The sequence below is a fragment of the Cololabis saira genome, chromosome 23, assembly GCF_033807715.1.
Source record: "Cololabis saira isolate AMF1-May2022 chromosome 23, fColSai1.1, whole genome shotgun sequence".
Lineage (NCBI taxonomy): Eukaryota > Metazoa > Chordata > Actinopteri > Beloniformes > Belonidae > Cololabis > Cololabis saira.
This window is the reverse complement of record NC_084609.1, coordinates 30062588-30081260: the sequence shown is the minus strand read 5'-3', so window position 1 is coordinate 30081260 and position 18673 is coordinate 30062588. Positions and strand designations below refer to the sequence as shown.

General features: G+C 42.9%; 1 protein-coding gene across 2 annotated transcripts in view; it reads right to left on the bottom strand.

Moving 5' to 3' along the window:
• Window positions 1-1447: 1447 nt before the first annotated feature.
• tmtc1 (transmembrane O-mannosyltransferase targeting cadherins 1) overlaps window positions 1448-18673 on the bottom strand; it is a 64813-nt gene continuing 47587 nt past the window's right edge. For both annotated transcript variants that reach the window (XM_061714744.1, XM_061714745.1), the window contains exons 9-19: window positions 17086-17253; window positions 14652-14765; window positions 14385-14528; window positions 13783-13891; window positions 12298-12400; window positions 10979-11114; window positions 8290-8434; window positions 7851-7988; window positions 7644-7766; window positions 5343-5420; window positions 1448-2051 (exon numbers count right to left, since the gene is read on the bottom strand). In XM_061714744.1, coding sequence (XP_061570728.1) covers window positions 1926-2051; window positions 5343-5420; window positions 7644-7766; window positions 7851-7988; window positions 8290-8434; window positions 10979-11114; window positions 12298-12400; window positions 13783-13891; window positions 14385-14528; window positions 14652-14765; window positions 17086-17253 — 1384 coding nt within the window. In that variant the 3' untranslated portion in view covers window positions 1448-1925. The remainder of the gene's footprint in view (window positions 2052-5342; window positions 5421-7643; window positions 7767-7850; window positions 7989-8289; window positions 8435-10978; window positions 11115-12297; window positions 12401-13782; window positions 13892-14384; window positions 14529-14651; window positions 14766-17085; window positions 17254-18673) is intronic.

Genomic DNA, 18673 nt, shown 5'->3' with positions numbered 1-18673 from the left:
GCAGGTGTTTTGAGTTAATCAGCTGATTAGTTTGTGGCACCAGGTGTCTTCAAAATGTAACCCTTACACAATATTCTAATTTTGTGACACACGGAATTTTGGATTTTCATTTATTGCCACTTTTAATCATCAAAATTAAATGAAATAAACATTTGAATGCATCAGTCTGTGTGCAATGAATACATATAATGTACAAGTTACACCTTTTGACTGCAATTACTGAAATAAATCAAGTTTTTCAAAATATTCTAATTTACTGGCTTTTACCTGTATATATTTACTGGATTTTCTGGACTATAAGCCGCACCTGCATACAAGCCGCATCCGCTCTATCTATAAAAAAGATATGCAAGCCGCAGATATTTATGTTGTTAGATTAGATATTTACTACATGTACAGAAGGATTTTGAACTGTAAATGATGTACATGTTTGTACCTAAATAGATCCTTTCCTAACAGTGTCTTTTAACACGGCAGAAACTTTGCTGATTAAAACGGGACAAGTGAAAATAACCGCTATTTATTTATCTATTTATCTGTTTGAAATCTGCTTCTACTTCTATCTGCTAAAGAAAAAGTAGCGTATTCTTTTTTGCATTTATTTTGTCTTAGTTTTTATTCTAATTCCGGTTATCACTCCCCCTAGCGGTGGAAGAAAAATCCACAGAATAGACGCACCTTTGTATAAGCTGCATGGTTGAAAACCTATGAAAAAAGTAGCGGCTTATAGTCCAGAAAATACAGTGTATGTATGTATATGTATATATATATATATATATATATATATATATATATATATATATACCGTATTTTCTGGACTATAAGCCGCTACTTTTTTCCTAAGTTTTGAACCATGCGGCTTATACAAAGGTGCGGCTATTCTGTGGATTTTTCTTCCACCGCTAGGGGGAGTGATAACCGGAATTAGAATAAAAACTAAGACAAAATAAATGCAAAGAAGAATACGCTACTTCTTCTTTAGCAGATAGAAGTAGGTAGAAGCAGATTTCAAACAGATAAATAAATACCGGTTATTTTCTCTTGGTTCTGTCCCGTTTTAATCAGCAAAGTTGCTGCCGTGTTAAAAGACACTGTTAGGAAAGGATCTATTTAGGTACAAACATGTACATCATTTACAGTTCAAAATCATTCTGTACATGTAGTAAATATCTAATCTAACAACATAAATAACTGCGGCTAAATATCTTTTTTTCTAAATAGAGCGGATGCGGCTTGTATACAGGTGCGGCTTATATATCTTTTTTTATTGTTTTCTTAAAAATAGAGCAGATGCGGCTTATATACAGGTGTGGCTTATAGTCCAGAAAATATGGTATATAGGTTGGTGGGACTCTGCGTTGGACTGCAGTTTGTGGGACTTTTATTTATTTATATTTATATAGCACTTTCAAAACAACAACAGCTGACCAAAGTGCTGGACAAGTGGAAGGAAAACCAAAACCAAAGCAGGTCAACGTAAAACATAAAACACATAAATAAAATAAAACAATCCTGGTGAGTTAAATGCTAGGGAGTAATAGAAGGATGCGGGCGTAGGTGCAGCTCGGTCCAGAGCCAGGACCGGTTCCTGCAAAGACCCGGTCACCTCTAGCCGGGAGGGACGAACCCTGGTTCCCAAAACTAAAGTCAAGAAACCACTCCAACACACAATCTCTTCATGAAAGGAGCTGCGTTGAACATTTTTACTGCACAAATGTCATTTCAAGAAAATTCTTAAAGGCAGAGGAGATACAATGTCATTAAATTTGGTTATGGAATCAGATTTACGTGAAGGTGAATAAGTCACAGGTGGAAACATGTACATGATGAAGGTTTGACAGACTGAACTTCCATCTTCTGCCTTCAGCAGTCCTTCCTCCTCCTCCTCTTGGTCCTCCCTGTGCTCCGGTACCCCACCCCCCCATCTAGGCCCCCCCTGCCAGTCTCTTCTCCAGCCGGTCCAGTTTGGCCAAGTTCTCCTTCAGCAGCTTGGAACCCGGGTTGAGAAGCAGAGCTCGCTGGTAGTACATCCTGGCCGTTGCATAGTCGCCCTACAACAACACACACACACATGTATACATTTTAAAAACACATACAAGAAAACTATTCGACAAATATAAAAAATAAGGACATATAAAGAACTAAATTTTCCTTCTGTATGTTTTCCTTTATTATTATTCTGTTCCTTATGTGATACATCATATATAATACAAACGTAACTCCCTGCATTCATGGCTGGTTATGGATCATCAATAAAGTGACTGGGAAATTACATTTTTGAGTTTAGGATGTTGTAGGAGGCTAGTTTAATTATTAATTTATGTTAATGTCACCTCGAAGGTCATTATCCCGCTTATACCACGGTCACTTACCAAAAAACATAAATATTAAATCAGTTATTCATGCTTTAAAGGTATTGTGACATCATTTTTAACATGCTTTTAACACTATTAAAAGTCTTGGCCAACATCCCTCAAATGTGTCTAAAAGAGTGTAACAAGAAAAACTTCACTCTTAGTACTCTTTTCCTGGCTTTTTATTACAGTGTTTTTTTGCGCCGTGAAAAATGCTTCCTTTCCCCCCTTTCCTGTCAATCATTGCTCCGCTCCTCCTCCAAACCTCCTCCTCCTCCAGCCATACGCTCACAGCGGCGTCGGAGCGACAGGCGAAGCATGCACGGAATAGCAGCAGGGAGAACCACAGCAAACAATCATAAAAATAAAGGCATGCAAGCAGCACTGTCCCCTTATCTTAAGTCCAGTCAGTGGCCGCGGGTCTTCTTAGCAGTTTTCCTCCGGTGATTAGAACAAAAGACGCTCTAAACAGCTCCGTGTTAAGCCTCATTTATGGTTCCGCGTTAAATCGACGCAGAGCCTACGCCGTAGGGTTCAGCGTATGGTGCGCGTCGCAGCGTACCCCTACGCCGTAGGCGCTGCGTCGGTGTAACGCGGAACCATAAATCAGCCTTTATGGTGCGCTGGAGAGGAGCGGAGGCAGGGAGCTGGGTGGAGGGGGCGGTGATTTAGCGGATCGTTACGTAACGATCCGCCACCAAACCAGATGAGCCGTTTTTGCACAGTTATGCGGAAAATCCCAGAAAGCACACAATACACTGAATGTTAAAAGTTTGTTGTTTTTTGGGTGTAATTGATGTCAAGACACCCAACAAAACACAAAAAATCAAGAAAAATGTGTTTTTCATGTCACAATCCCTTTAATGTGTTTTCAGTGTAAATCATTAGTTTTATAACCAGCCACAGCTGAGCGACTATTTAATCTCTCCTCTGCAGCCGTTGGAACCTGGTAAGTTACAACGTTTTTTAACAAGCCAGAACTCAGTTTCCTTGGTAACACCTGAGGGTCTGACTAATACCTGGAACCATCACTACCGTCCCATAAGGCGCTGGTGCTCATGGGAAACGTAGTGTTCTTTCTGGTAAAGCACTACCGCTTTTGTCCAAAAGATGCCGCCAAACTCAGAAAAGCTGAAAGTTACGTTGTGCTGCTTTAATGGACAGTGTTGATTCTCCAGAAACTAGGACGGACCTGAGATACGACTCAGCAACAGGAGATATTCTAGTCCGCTCGGCTCCGCTCGCCTAGTTTCTTTTCTCTCCTCTTCTGCATCCCAGTCATCAAAATTGTTAAATTCACCAAATAAATTAAAAGAAATTACAAAATCACTCCTGTCCTGTGGTAGCCGGCTCTTCTTCTCTGAATCTCCGTTGCCGTGGTTACCACCTGGCAGTTGATCCAGCGCAATGATATTAAAGTTATCAGGCAATTTGACCGAACTTGTTTTCTAGGTGTAGGTTATCACTTTTAACCCCCACCTGCCAGCCAATCAGAATCGAGTATTCACACAGACCGTGGTATACATTTTTTGTTATTATTTTGTCTTTTCTTTCTTTTCTTATTTTATTTTAATATTTTCTATGGCATATTATATGATATTGTGAGGAAGGGACAGGAATACATCTGCGTTCTGCTTCCTCCTGTTCCCTCTCCAACACATTATTTGATCTTTATTTCTGGATGAGACTGTTACATTGTTTTGCTTTCTTTTTTTTGACATTTTGACGCTTTTAATTTGATGGTGATTTGTTGTTGTTTGCGATAAAGCCAACAATAAATAAAAAAATAATAATAATAAGTAAGCTGATATGAGGCTGGGGTTTTCTCAGAAGGTTTATGGCCAACAGGATGAAAGGAAACTGGGTAAACCTGCTCAGAGCTGTCACCACCCAGGCTCCTGCAGCTGCTGGAGGTTACGTGGAGGTTACGTGGAGGTTACGTGGAGGTTACGTGGAGGTTACGTGGAGGTTACGTGGAGGTTACGTGGAGGTTACGTGGAGGTTACGTGGAGGTTACGTGGAGGTTACGTGGAGGTTACGTGGAGGTTACGTGGAGGTTACGTGGAGGTTACGTGGAGGTTACGTGGAGGTTACGTGGAGGTTACGTGGAGGTTACGTGGAGGTTACGTGGAGGTTACGTGGAGGTTACGTGGCTCCAGGAGGTACAACCACTACCACTGGTTTTGCTTTCTGGTATAAAATCCATTCAGAGTTAGTGATGATTTTTGAGTCAGATGTTGCTTTTAACTGGGACGAACTTCTTTTTGGGTTTGCGCGCCCTGTATCTATGGTTGTGGAATCAAGATACCTGTTTGGTTTGTGATTATCCTTCATTATATGATTGGTACGACTTCATTTACGATATCTTTGTAATGGAGAGGATAACGTTCTCTACGAGGCTGCAACAATCTGAATTTGAAGCAATCTGGGAAGATTGGAAAAGTTATATTTCCCTGAGACGCCCTGCTTTTGTTTGAGATGTATTTCATTTACCCATTTTTTCTTCACATAAAGTTTTTGTTTTTCTTTCTCTTGATCTTAATGAAAACATCCCTTGTTTACGTTTTATGTTTTTGTTCTTTTTTCTGTTTGCAAGAAAAATAAAAAAATAAAAAAAATGGATCGCAGTAGAGATATAATGTGGGTATGCTTATGTTATACTGCTGTAATGCTCGTGGGATTCTGAATAATAAAAAAAAAGAAAGAAAGGAAACTGGGTAAAACGGCTAAAGTTTCGACAGAGAAATAAATCAGATCACAACAGATGTATCACATTTCTGAAACCTGCTTCACACTGAACCAGAAAGCAGATCTAAGGAGACGAGTGGAAGCAAGGAGGGTAAAGTGAGACAAAGGAGGGCAGGACAGGGAAGGTCAGGCCAAACCCTTGCAGAAAGAAACAGAAGAAAACTGAGCCTGACTAAAAACCAGGGGAGATCTGAGAACGGATGTTGGAAAATGTTTGAGTGTTTCAGAGAGATGTGTCACCTTGATGTGCTGGATCCCTCCCATGTTCATCCAGGCCTGGGACTGGTCCGGGTTCAGCTCAACGGCCTGTTTGTAGCTCTAGCCGGAGACAGAACAGAGACGGTGACTGGAACGGGTCAGAACCAGCAGCATGGAGGTTCTGGATCTGCAAGATACCTACAAGAGGTGGCTTGAATCTAAACGGAACAACTAACCTGGAATAAGTTAAACACGACACCATTCTGTCCATGATAACCTCTCTAAGGTTCTCTGTTCTCTGGTCCAAGGAGCACAGAACTGTAAATTCAATTCAATTCAATTTTATTTATATAGCGTCTAATACAACAGATGTTGTCTCTAGACGCTTTGTAAAGAACCTGGTAGTGGTACCATAATGGAGCCCCGTCTAATTACTATTTATTTATTATTACATAATAAATACATTGTAAACCGGATGAACAGTGTTGAACTTCCCATAGAAGAAGCTCTGCTGGAGCTTCATGAAGGAGAACCTCCTCTTGCTCCATGCTGGTCTTCTCTTTCTTCTCTTTTTCTCTCTCTCTCTATATATATATAAAAACTTGCCTTGCCTCCTCATCATACTGGTTGCCGGTTTTATCTGCAATCTCGTTCTTTCAATCCCGACCCACAGCTCATTACCGTGGGTGAGGGTAGGAACGTAAATGTTCTGGTAAATGGAGAGCTTAAAGAGCATATTGCAGGTTAGAATTTTTTCAAAAATGATACCTGACCTTATGTGAAAATGACTATGTGAGAAGTTAATGTAGGATTTAATAAGTTTTACAAGACATAAGGGCACGTATTCAGAGGAAAAAGTGGCTGATTTTAGCCAAGCTCCTACAAACGCTTTTTTTTTTTCGAACACCGCGTCATATGACGCAGCACCAGGGAAACGTCTCCACAGCTCTGCCCCATCTGACTGCCCAGACCCGTACACACGTAGCCGGGTATCTGCTAAACCCAAGATATTTTCCTACGTTTGGACCTGTCATCCACATGAAAACACAAATAAACGAATGTTTAAAAAAAACTCCGGGCAAAGTGAAGATTTTTGAAAACTCCGTTTATGTAGATGCGTGTAGACCTGGTGTAGACAGAGACAGAGCAGTTCTGCGTTTTCAAACGTCACATTATGCTCCAAAACAACAACAAATCTGCTCTGAGTCTGACGTCTAACGTGCGACCCAGAACTACAGATGATCCACCATCTGTCCTCCAAGCTATTTATTAAATAAATGGTCTCTGCTCTTGACCACCGTTTACTGCGTTACACCGACACAGAGCCTACGACGTAGGGTACGCGGCAACGCAGCCCTACGCCGTACCCTACGGCGTAGGGCTGCGCCGATTTAACACGGCAGCTCCGTGGTGGGACACGGGGGGACTCGAGCTGGTTACCCGAGAAGGAGACGCCGCTCCCGGGGAAACTGCGCCGCGGAGGCCGGAAGACCAGATGATCTACAGGTTTGGAATGCTTATGAATGTGGTCGAAAACGCAGATCTTCGGTTATGTGTGGAAGGTTTTTTTTTTTAACAACGATGCAATGTGGATACACATTTTTTTATAAACGAAGGGGGGGAAGTATTCGGTTTTAAAAATACCCGGCTATTTCGGATGCATTTAATCAGAAAAAAGAGAAGATAATAAGCCTGTTTTCTGTTTAGAAAGTACAAACGTAGACAGATTACAAGTACCCACCCATTTTTAAGGAGTTTCAGAGTTTCTTTCAGGAGCACGGAGCAGGAGTGCTGCAGTGAATAAAGGCGGATTTATGGTTCCGCGTAAAATCGACGGCGTAGCCTACGGTGTAGGGTACGCGGCGCACGCAGCGTTCGGTGCGTCGCCGCGTAACCTACGCCGTAGGGTCTGCGTTGGTGTAACGCGGACCCATAAATCAGCCTTTTAAAAAGCGAGTTTCAGCTGTCAATCAAAAGAACGTGGGGGTCTAACGGGTTGGTAATTATAAGGCTGTGGCCCGTCATATTGGTGTGAACACACATTCACAACCTCTTCAGTGTCACAACTAACATTAAGATCCATCATTTTTCCTATTGTTGAATTCACCGCGCTCCCCAATGCGACGTCACTTCCGGTTCAGCTTTTTCAGATGCGGAAGTAAAATACTCTCACAAAAACAACTCCGGAGGTCACTGTAGTATATATTTATGCGTATTTCAATGAAAATTCAGTTCCTACATTATTTTCCTACACATTGATTCACAGGGGTCTCCAACCTGCAATATCCTCTTTAAGGCTCAAGCAACAGAGAGGAAGAGGAGCAGCAGTAACAGCAGCAGTACCTGAAAGGCCCGGTCCAGCTGCTGAAGCTCCCTCAGCTGGTTTCCTTGAGAGAAGTACAGCTCAGCTCTGACTGATATGTCAGGGGGGTTCTGCTGCAGGGCCCAGTCCAGGGCCTGGAGAGCCTGGTTAAACACACACACCTCAGGTTAGATTAAACCTGCCGTCTGAACCAGTAACCTCTGAAGATCACCTGCTCCGACACTCACCTGAGTGTAGTTTCCACGTTTGCTGTAAATGGCCGACAGCAGGCGGTAACATTCAATACAGCTGCTTTCTCTGGAGATGATGTCCAGAGTCATCTTCTCTGCCTCTGCACCGCGGCCAGCCACCGCCAGAACCTGGGCCTACACAAAAACAGACCATTAACCTTGGCTGGGACACAAATAAAGATCATTATGGTCTGCTGGGTGGCGCAGTGGGTTAACCAAGCGGTCGCAGGTTCGATGCCAGCCCTGTGCACCTTTGCTGCATGTCATCCCCGTTCTCTCTCTCTACCTGTCTGCAACTTTAATAAAAGGGCCACTAGAGCCCAAAATAATCTTAAAAAAAAAACAAAACCACCAACAGAGACCATTATGCTGATGCTGGACACAAATAGACATTAAATATCAATACACCCAAACCAAATGCAGCCGTTGAGCTTACCAAAGCCAGCCAGATGTCAGTACTGTGTGGCTGCAGTGCAGCCGCCTCTCGGTACACCTGCAGGGCCTCCTGGTACCGGCCTGTGTTGTAGTACAGAGCTCCCAGAGGAGTAAGGACGTCCACCTTCCTGGTCACCTGCAGAGCCCTGCACACAGATGTTGGGAGCCTGGTATTAGAGGGTCCTATAAGCCATCCAAACGCTACCTGTACCTGTTCCACATGTAGCTCCCAGAACTCAGTTGCCAGTTTTACCGGTTGCCACATTTGGATCCAAGGCCACGGGAGGCGACTGCAACTGCAACACATTGTCATCCGCTTTGTCATCCTCCTTTTAGCCTGATCTAAAGAGGACCTATTATGGCATCTAATGTCTATTTTAAACAGGCCTTGAATGTCTTAAAAACAAGCTTTTGATTGTTTTTGCTAAATAAATTAGAAATTCAGCCTCTGAGCCATGTCTTTATCTTCCCATTCTCTAACCTCATTATCTATGTGGGATTCTGAGTGGGCGGGGCTATGATAATGAGGCTCTGTGCTGATTGGCTGCCTGAATGACGCGATACACTGCTACGAAAATATGGTGGAAGCTCCGGCCGGCGGAGTTATTTACACCGTGTCCTAATAATAATAATAACTGCATGCGATGCGAGCGAGCACCCCCTACAAAATCAATTTCATTGCTTTATTTTCTATTGGACTGTCCTAACTGGACGTTTTGAGCTGAACATTTGTCGGACGCCCTGTTTCTATTTTCTTCCTGCCGCTCGCATTGAAAGCCGGTTGAAAGCGCTGTAGGAAACAGTCATGGATGAGGAACGGCTCATCCAGTTAGTTGAAATGAGATAATAAAGTAAAGTAATAAAGTGGCAGCTGCTGGAGGGAGATGGACAGAGAGCGTCCGATGTAACGCAGTGCTACGATAGTCGGACGCTCACATGCTGTTACACGGTTTTATAGTTGTGGGCGTGGTTGGCATTTTGGTTACGTAACGAAAATGCGCAGAATCTGAATGGCTCAATCCAAAAAAAGAAGTCACACACAAAGTACCGGAACTGGAAATGTGTTGCTACCAAGCAAACCAATCACAGCCATCTCGTCTGCATCGCCTCGACGCGTAGTTACATTGTTTGGGAGGTGCACGTCAGACTACGTTGTAGGCTACGGAGAAACTCCCGCGTAGCCGCACACCCTACGGCGTAGGTTTAACGCAGAACCATAATTCAGCCTTTATGTGGCTTAAAGTTTAGCTGCAGCAGAGAGTTTTAGGTGTCCAACTACATCAGTACCCCAGACTCATTATGACGGTGTCGTCGCACTTGTTAAGCAAAAGTAACAACAATCTCTTCTTGGAGTGACCTCAAAGATGGAAACCAGAAACTCTTCTTTTTTACTTTCATTTTAGCTAGAAAATGTTCATCGTCACCTGCGACTATAGGTAACTGCTTTTAGTGTTAGAGGTATGGAGCTAGAACAATCTCAAAGGTGACAAATGCACACGCCGATGCACAAATGCACAGGACAAGACTCACAAATGCACGGGATGATTTGCACGTGCGTAGGACAAGATACACAAATGTATTTTTGATGCCCACACAAATATACCTGATTTACAAAGGTTTTTTTGTCTGTGGGCTACGCTGCATTTGTGTGACTCTTGAGACTCCCCTGACGTGACTCGATCCACAAATGGGTTTTTTTTTAACACGGGAAGGATCTGCAACCAATCAGATATCCTCCTTTGTTTCAGCCGATCATAAGAGCGCACCCCACGTGGGGGACGATTTACTCATAAACTGCTGTCTTGTTTATTTATCTTTATTCCACCAGCTGGTTTATTAAACTACTACCAAATATTTAATCACTTTTCTAAGCAAATGGACGTCGCAACCAATTCCTCCACGAGCTCCGCAGACGTTGCTGCTGACGGGAATGGAGCTGTCACTCAAAATAATAATCCTTGTAGGTAGCAAGGGATGTCCATGCTCGTGTCAATGGAGACTGACTCAATTTTTGGTCAATTTCCCCGAGGGAACCTCCCAAAGGGATTTTAAAAAATCGTCTGAATCTGACTCATCTTTTAGAGTTTAAAATCTTACTGCTGGTCTACAAAGACCTGAATGGTCTTGGACCAAAATACATGCTGGATCTGTTAGTTCCTATGAAGCTCCCAGACCCCTGAGCTTCATCTGGATCTGGTTTGTTGTGGTTCCAGAACCAGAACCAAGCAAGGTGAGGCAGCGTTCAGTTATTCTGCTCCTCACCGGTGGAACAAACTTCCTGTAGACCTGAGGTCTGCTCCAACTGTAGATCCTTTAAATCAGGATAAAAACATTACTGTTTAATTAAATACTTACCTGCTGTACTCTACTGCCCTTACTTTTTAACAACTTGTGCTTTTTATTATTTTACCTCTTTTCTTATCATTTGATTTCATTTTATTTTTTATTTACTGTTTAATTGTGTCTTGCCGCTTTTAATGTTGATGTAAAGCACTTTGAATGACCTTGTGTTGAATTTTGCTGTACAAATAAACTAGCGTTGACTTTGGAGCCAGCCCTAGTGGCCAGAAGAGGAACTACAGCTACTCCTACTTTGGCATCACATTTGAAAACCAGAGGCTGATCTTTGGAGAGGAACTACTTACTCTAGATTTCTGAGGAGTGACGTGGAGTAAAACTGTTATTCTCACCTTTTGAACCAAGACTCGGCCTCTTCGTTGTCATTGGACGATCGCAGCAGACGGCCCAGGTTCACCATGGCAACATAATGGGCTGGTTTGAGCTGCACTGCTTGCTGGTAGTGGGCTGCAGCCAGCTCCCCTTCTCCTGGGGGAGGATTGTACAGGCAGAGGGAAGGAATGAACACAAAGAAGACAAAGACAAAGTATAAGACAAGGTGAGGATCATGTTACCAGATCTTCACATGTAAAAGGAAGACAGAACTAGACATTGCATTTAATTGGGACGAACTCTTCCTTGTACGTTCAACCACTGTAAGTTCTGAAACTAAACACTTATTTAGAATACTGAGCTTAGCTGCAAGAAAAGCAATAACAAAGAAATGGCTTAAGCCAGACATCCCATCTATAGATGAATGTTATAATATAACTTATGATATATTTGTGATGGAAAGAATTACTTTCTCAATGAGGCTGCAGCAATCTAAAGTCAAAGACATCTGGGAGCAATGGAAAATGTATATTTCCCTGAAACGCCCTGCTTTTGTTTAATTTTCTCTTCTTAGCTCTTTTAAACAAGATTTGTATCTATTTTCTTGTATTACTATAATAGAAACCACCCCATGTTCAAGTATTATGTTATAACATGTTTTATGAATGAAAAAAAAAACAAATTGGAGCACTGTGTTGAAACAAGTAACTATGCGATAAAGATGTATGTTTTGTTGACATGTTATTCCAAACAAAAAAAAAAAAAAAAAAGTAAAAGGAAGCCAGACAAGTGTTCTGCTCATGAAACAAGCTAAAAAGATGGGAGGCCATGTCTGCAGAAAAACACACTTCTGCTGGTTGGAAATGGACTCGTGCGGTTCAGCATGAGTCCTTCAGGTTAGACTAGTTCTTTCCAATCTCAGGGCTGAACTCTGTGGACAGAGCTCAGGTAAGACGAGGGAGAACAAGGCCCACAATCTTGTACAGCTAAAATACAATCCTTAGAAGCAAATCAAAAAGCAGATGACTGTCACCAATAGAGCTTTTATTCCCTCTAGTATAGCTCTGCTAAATAAATTATAGATGCATTATTAACTTCATAATCCACTAGGTTTGGTGTGAAGCACTTTAGGATCATTGTGTTAAGTTATGTTATTGTATAGTGTTGTATTATACTGCACTTCTCGTTCTCTGTCGAATTGTGTGGTATATTGTTCTGTTTTTCTTTGTTTTTGACCATGTATTCTGACTGCCACAGATGCGAAAAGAATTTCCGAAAGGACAATAAATTGAAACTAACTAACTAACAGCATGCCATGTACCCGGTGGAGTCAACTCACCTGTGTCCACCAGAAACACGCCGTAGTTGTTGTGGAGGTCAGAATTATCGGGGCAGTTCTCTATTCCCTTCACGTACACGTCATTGGCCTCAGCAAAGCGTTTCTGACAGAGAGCACAGGCAGAGTGGTCTTGGGTTAACAGCGGAGAGGAGGACGTCCGGCAGCTCGGACAGTGGGACGTCGCTGCCCAGGAAGTAGTGCTGGGCGATTCTGGCCAAAATGAGAATCTCGATTTTTCTCCACAAGAATCTAGATCTACGATTCTCAAACGATTTTCTGCTCAAAATGAGAATCTCGATTTTTCTCCACAAGAATCTAGATCTACGATACGATTCTCAAAAGATTTTCATTTTTCCATGAAAAATTTATTTTTTCATTCAACTACTTGCAAGGTAGCAGGCAACAACAGTGGAAGAAACATAAATGAACAACAACAAACTGCAAGCCAACTACTGTGGCTTCATTAAACAGTCACATTACTCAGTCAGTGCTGCTCACATAGTACATAATACATAAAATCAAACATCAAATTAAAGTGCTCTCACTCACTACTTGACCAACTACGAAAATGAATACCGGTAAGTAACAAACGCTTACTGTAATGCTGCCTCAGTGTCAGTGCTGCTGAACATAAGTTGCACACACTAGAGGGCTGCATTGGGATTGGCAACGCAAATCTCGCGGGTTCGGGCGGTTTGAATTTTGCTGCGGGCGGGAGCGGGCGGACAAAAAAAACCCCTGCGGGATCGGGATGTAGTCTAGCAACCAGATGGAAATAAATGATGGGAAAAAGAACCTAAAATAAGGTCTTTACAAAGCAAAGACAAAGCAAGGCCAGTCAGATATTTGGAGAAACTGCATTTAGTGTCTGTGGGCGCATGTTGGAAGAGAGACGCACGGGATTGGGACCTCAGTCGGGTCAGCAGCATTCTCTTCCTCCACAGCAATGTAATGGCCAAGTGATTCATTTGTTAAATTACAGTAATTCGTTTCATTCATTAACATTGTTTATTTTATGTTATTTATTAGTCTTATTTGAGCCACTTACAACCTACTCTCGTTGCTGTAACCACATTCACATAATTGATGCGTGCGCAAAAGGCGAGTTTTGCGGGTGCGGGCGGTAATGGTCAGAAATGCAGCGGGAGCGGGATGAAAAAAACAGTCCCGCGCAGGGCTCTACACACACACGTGCAGTAAATTAGTGCGTGTTGCCATAGCAACGGGGTGTTTGCACATGATCATGACAAGAAGAGGAGACGGACACAGAACACAACCACACAACTTTTAGTTTTTGCCTGGGATGATTCAGAAGGAAGGAACATAAATAAATAATGCAGCGTGACGTCACAGAATCCCCGTGATTCGATCTTATTAAAAATGAGATCGCATTAGTGTCTGAATCGAGATCGAGATTTAATAAACGATTATCCCCAGCATTACCAGGAAGTCAGGATGAGTACAAATGTTTTGAGGAGGTTTCACCTGCTCTGCGTAGAGAGATGCCAGACTGGAGTACGCGTCAGCAAAATGTGGGCCGTAATGGAGGGAGTCCTTCAACAGAGCCTGGGCCTCTTGGTCCTTCCCCTGGGACCTGGAACACATCACACCATCATCACCACCATCACCAACTTTTTCTTCTAAAGCCGCGGTGCAGGTGTGTTTTTTCCAGAGAAGAACATAGTTTTGGGTCGTTGTTGTCACTCTTTTTTCTCCTGGGTAAAAAGATTCTTATAACCCGACAAGCCACCATGGATTATATCTGAGACTGTAATGAACGATTCATCAAAGGCTCCCGCTCTTGAGCTGCTGCTGAAGCTCATTGGCCGTTCTCAGCTTGTTGCTAAGCAACCAACATTATTGACACAGGAAGTGAAGAAGCGGGGAGAATGTTTAGCCAATCAGAATGCAGAACACGATGCACAATGCAAATCCGTGAAGCAGAGACGTGAAAGGTGAACCGCGTTATAGCGAGGGACTACTGTACAAACACTTCTGTCTGGAGTTCAGTGTTCTACAGATTAGTGGCAGGTGGAAACATTAAAGACAAGTGCTTTATAAATAAACGTGACTTGTGTGCGTGATACCTGAGCAGGTTCCCCAGGTTGAACAGGGCCCGGTTGTGTTGGGGGTTGATGTCCAGAGCGTTACGGTAGTAAAGCTCCGCCTCCTCTGGGCTGCCGGTCAGAGTGCCCAGGTTGTTCATGGCGCTGGCGTGACGAGGGTACAAACTGAGAGACCACCAAGTGCAGAGTCACTGCTTTTGCTGATCTTTTGTAAGCCAGTTGTCCAACAGATGTTCCCACTCTCTGGACATCTCAGAATGATGGAGGTAAAAGCGTGCTGAGCCGTACCTGAGGGCCGTGTTGTAGTGGTGGATAGCTTCCTCGTACCGACCGCCGTCTTTCAGGAAGTTGGCGTAGTTGTAGTGGACCTTGGCGTTGTGAGGCAGAGTCCTGATACCTGAGCTGAAACAAGAAGAGGAGGTCATCAAAGAGACGACTGACAGCAGTCCCCTTTTGCACTTATTTGTACTATTTTCACTGTTATGTTTTACTGTATTGTTTTTATATCTTAACTTATTAGAGCTGTGATCGAGGGAACCAAAGAACCATTACGATAGTCGACAAAACTACAGAACCAGTAAGATGCTCAAGGTCTTTTTGTCAGTATATGAAGTATTACTTCCAGAGTACTACTTTGAGGTTCTAGAGCAGGGGTCGACAACCTTTTTTTTTTCTTTTTCTTTCTCTCTTTTTTTCTCCTTTTTTTCCTTTTGCCTTTCCTTTTGAATCTCGACATTTCGACTTTTTTCTCGAGGTTCTACTTCAACATTAATCTCGACTTTTTTCTCAACATTGACTTTTTTCACGAAATTTTCACTTTTTTCCCGACATTTCAGCTTTTTTATCGAGATTGTACTTCAACATTAAAGCAGCACAACGTAACTTTCAGCTTTTCTGAGTTTGGCGGCATCTTTTGGACAAAAGCGGTAGTGCTTTACCAGAAAGAACACTACGTTTCCCATGAGCACCAGCGCGTACTGCCGGAAAACTCCTGTCCCGTCGCGTGCATTTGTTTTGATGAGAGAAGACGTTTTTTTCTGTTTCACCAAGTGAACAGACGGAACGCAAAAAAGATGTTAAACTGCTGGAAAGGAACTGGAATTTACCGGGATACCTTAAACAAGGAAGCCAGGGAGCGGTATATGGAGAAAATAATGATTATTAACGGTCTGGATCCATATGAAATCCCTACTAAAGAATGAAGGTCGTCGGAGCGCCACTCTTTAGAAAGGATTTACTGCCGCAGTTCTGCACAACCCACGTCTTACTACCTTGTTTAGGAGTGTTTGGCAGCTGCTTTGGCTTTGGTAAATGTCTGACTCGCCATGTGTTTCAATAAATTTGTATAATAGTAGTACAACATACAGTACATGTTTTGTATCCCTCTTACTTCTCTTTTCTTTTTTTTTGACTGTTATATTATGCTGAAGAGGCTCCGAGGCGTGAGCAATATTTTTGTTTTCCTCGTGAGATTATTTTTTTCCTCTGCAGCTACAAATAAGAGTTAATATTTTTTCCTCAACAAACTAGTTTTATCTGAAGATTGGGGTTAATAGCACCGCAGAGAGCTGGCCAGCAACTGCGTTTAGCTGGCGAAGTGGGGAATAAAACCCGTGTTTTGATCCGACCCGGTGTGTGTGAGTGTTTGTGGTTTAAGGCTGATTTATGGTTCTGCGTTAAATCGACGCAGAGCCTACGGCGTAGGGTACGCGGCGACACGCACCGTACGTTGCGCGTCGCCACGTACCCTACGCCGTAGGTCTGCGTCGATTTAACCAGGAACCATAATTCAGGCTTTACTGTGTGGAAGGTGTTTGGTCGTTACAGCCGCGATCCAAGCGAGCCGACGACTCTTTCACTCTTTTACTTTGTTATATCAGATACTTGGCCTGCGTGGTTCTGCCTCCGAGCAGGAAACCGGTGAAAAGTTAAACCATTAGCGATCTTTTCCCCACGTCTGTTATGTGGAGCTGCTGCAGCCACAACGCAGCTTCTGCGGAGCTGCGCTCCACGCCCCGCCCATTTTCGTCTTGACTGCGAATCGGGAAGATGGGGGAAGTGACGTATGCCGTAAAGCAGTCAAAGTCGTAAAGATTTGTAGTTTTTTAGTGTGGCAGGGTTCCTACCATGCACCTCAAAGTTACATAGTGCCAGTGAAGGTGATACAGACCCCCTCAGACCATGACAGAGGTGTCATTAAACCTGTTGGAAGTTGATGTTCCATCACAATGACTCTGGAAATATGATATTAAGGTGGAAAAGTTACGCAGTGTCGCTTTAATCTCAACATTTTGACCTTTTTCTCAAAATTTTTACTTTTTTCTCAACATTTCGACTTTTTTCTCGAGGTTGTACTTCAACTTTAATCTCGACTTTTTTCACGAAATCTTGACTTTTTTCTTGACATTTCGACTTTTTTCTCAACATTTCGACTTTTTTTCACGTAATTTTGACTTTTTTCTCAACATTTCGACTTTTTTCTCGAGATTGTATTTCAACATTAATCTCGACATTTCGACTTTTTTCTAACATAAATACATGCAGCATGTGTTGCCTTCATTCTAAGGCTTATACAAGACTTTTCATTTTTTGCGGCTCCAGACATATTTGTTTTTCGTGTTTTGGTCCAATACGGCTCTAAAACATTTTGGGTTGCCAACCCCTGATCTAGATGCTTACAGAGTATTACAGAGTAAAACAGAGTGATTGTTTGAAGTCCTACCGGAATAGGGCCTCCCTTGAGAGCCATACGTTGTTCTGGGAGACAGTTTTCCAGGAGAATATCAGAAGGAGCAGCAGCATGGAGACACTGAGGAGTGTGGTGCCCCAACGACCTGCCACCGAACACAGCCGACCCATACCATGGACCACCAGGATACAGTAACCCATACTGGGGGAGTTGGGAGGGTGGAGGCAGAACAGGAGGGGGAAAAGGAAGAACATGGAAAGAAACATGAAGAAAAGAAAAAAAAAAAACATCTTTGGGTGGAGACTGAAAAAACAGAAAACAAACCTCTGTTAGAATCCCCCAAAACGAGTAAAAACCAAACAAAAGAAGATAATGTCTACCACTGGTCCCTGTGCTTAACCCTGTCACATATGTTCGATGGACAAAGTCACAGTCAAAATCATATGATGAATTCACGTAGGTCATACTTCTGGTCAGCCAGCTAACTCGGTTTGGATCCTTATTCGTCTGGGACACCCGGATTATCATCAATGAAAAACTTCTTTGGTATTTTGGAATAAAATGAATTTGTAACAATGTTGTGTAGATCCTAGGCCTGTGTATGATCATAGTTGTGAATAATGTGAGAAAAACAAAATAGTAGCACTGAAACTTTAATGTTTAAAAAATCGTGATGGGTTGTTTTAATTGATATGTAAGATACGATTTTTTCCACTAGTACCTACTCAGCCCGACTCAACTCGCCTCGCCTTGGTTCTTTCCCACTAGGGGTCTAATGTGCCGAGTAGATACTTTTCTGTAATTATTCTGCCGAGGTTCTAAGCTGCTGAGTCGGCTGTATCTGACATCATCACACTACAGGACACCGATTGGTCGGGGGGTTGGAGTCAGACGTCTGAGTCAGGATGTGACATCAGAGAAAGAGATTCTGACGGATTCTTGTTTTATTCGACAGGCAATGGCAGCGCAAAAGTCTGTTTCATGATTCAACTCTGAGGTGCAGATGTTCATAAACCTGGTGCTGAGGAGAGAATTAAAAAGGGATCTAGACGGAGATAAGGAACGACCAGATCTACCAGGAGCTCTGTCTCTTCATAGCTGCTCACGGCTCCAGCTGACTTTTCAGCAGCGCAGAGACAAACTAAATAAATAAAAAAAGTGTTGCCTCTTGAAGCTTCTCTCTCTCATTTTTTAACTTGATATTGAACACAAGCCACAGACCCAGCAGCACATCTATCATCTCCTCCAGGTTCTACATCTTTAGTATTGTTGTCTTCTTCCTTTAGATACACAATCAAATACGTCACAGCAGCTTCGCTCCAACCTCCTACTTCTGATCTGGGTGCTGAAAAGAAACGAGGGCAAGGCGAGTCGAGTCGGGTTGAGTAGGTTCTAGTGTAAAAGCGCCATAACACTCTCCCGTCACTCACATTAGAGTGTGTCAGATGGTAGGGGAGGATGCCTGACCTGGTGGGGCTGAATGTAATGTGATTCTGCTGAGAATGTGGAGCCTCCTGTCAGAGAAAGCTTCAACCACACCCCGAATGTTATTGAGTCCGGGTGGATCGTGTTCCCTGCCTTCATTGTAGAAGGAGCTGACCAGACGTGTGGCCGTAAGGTG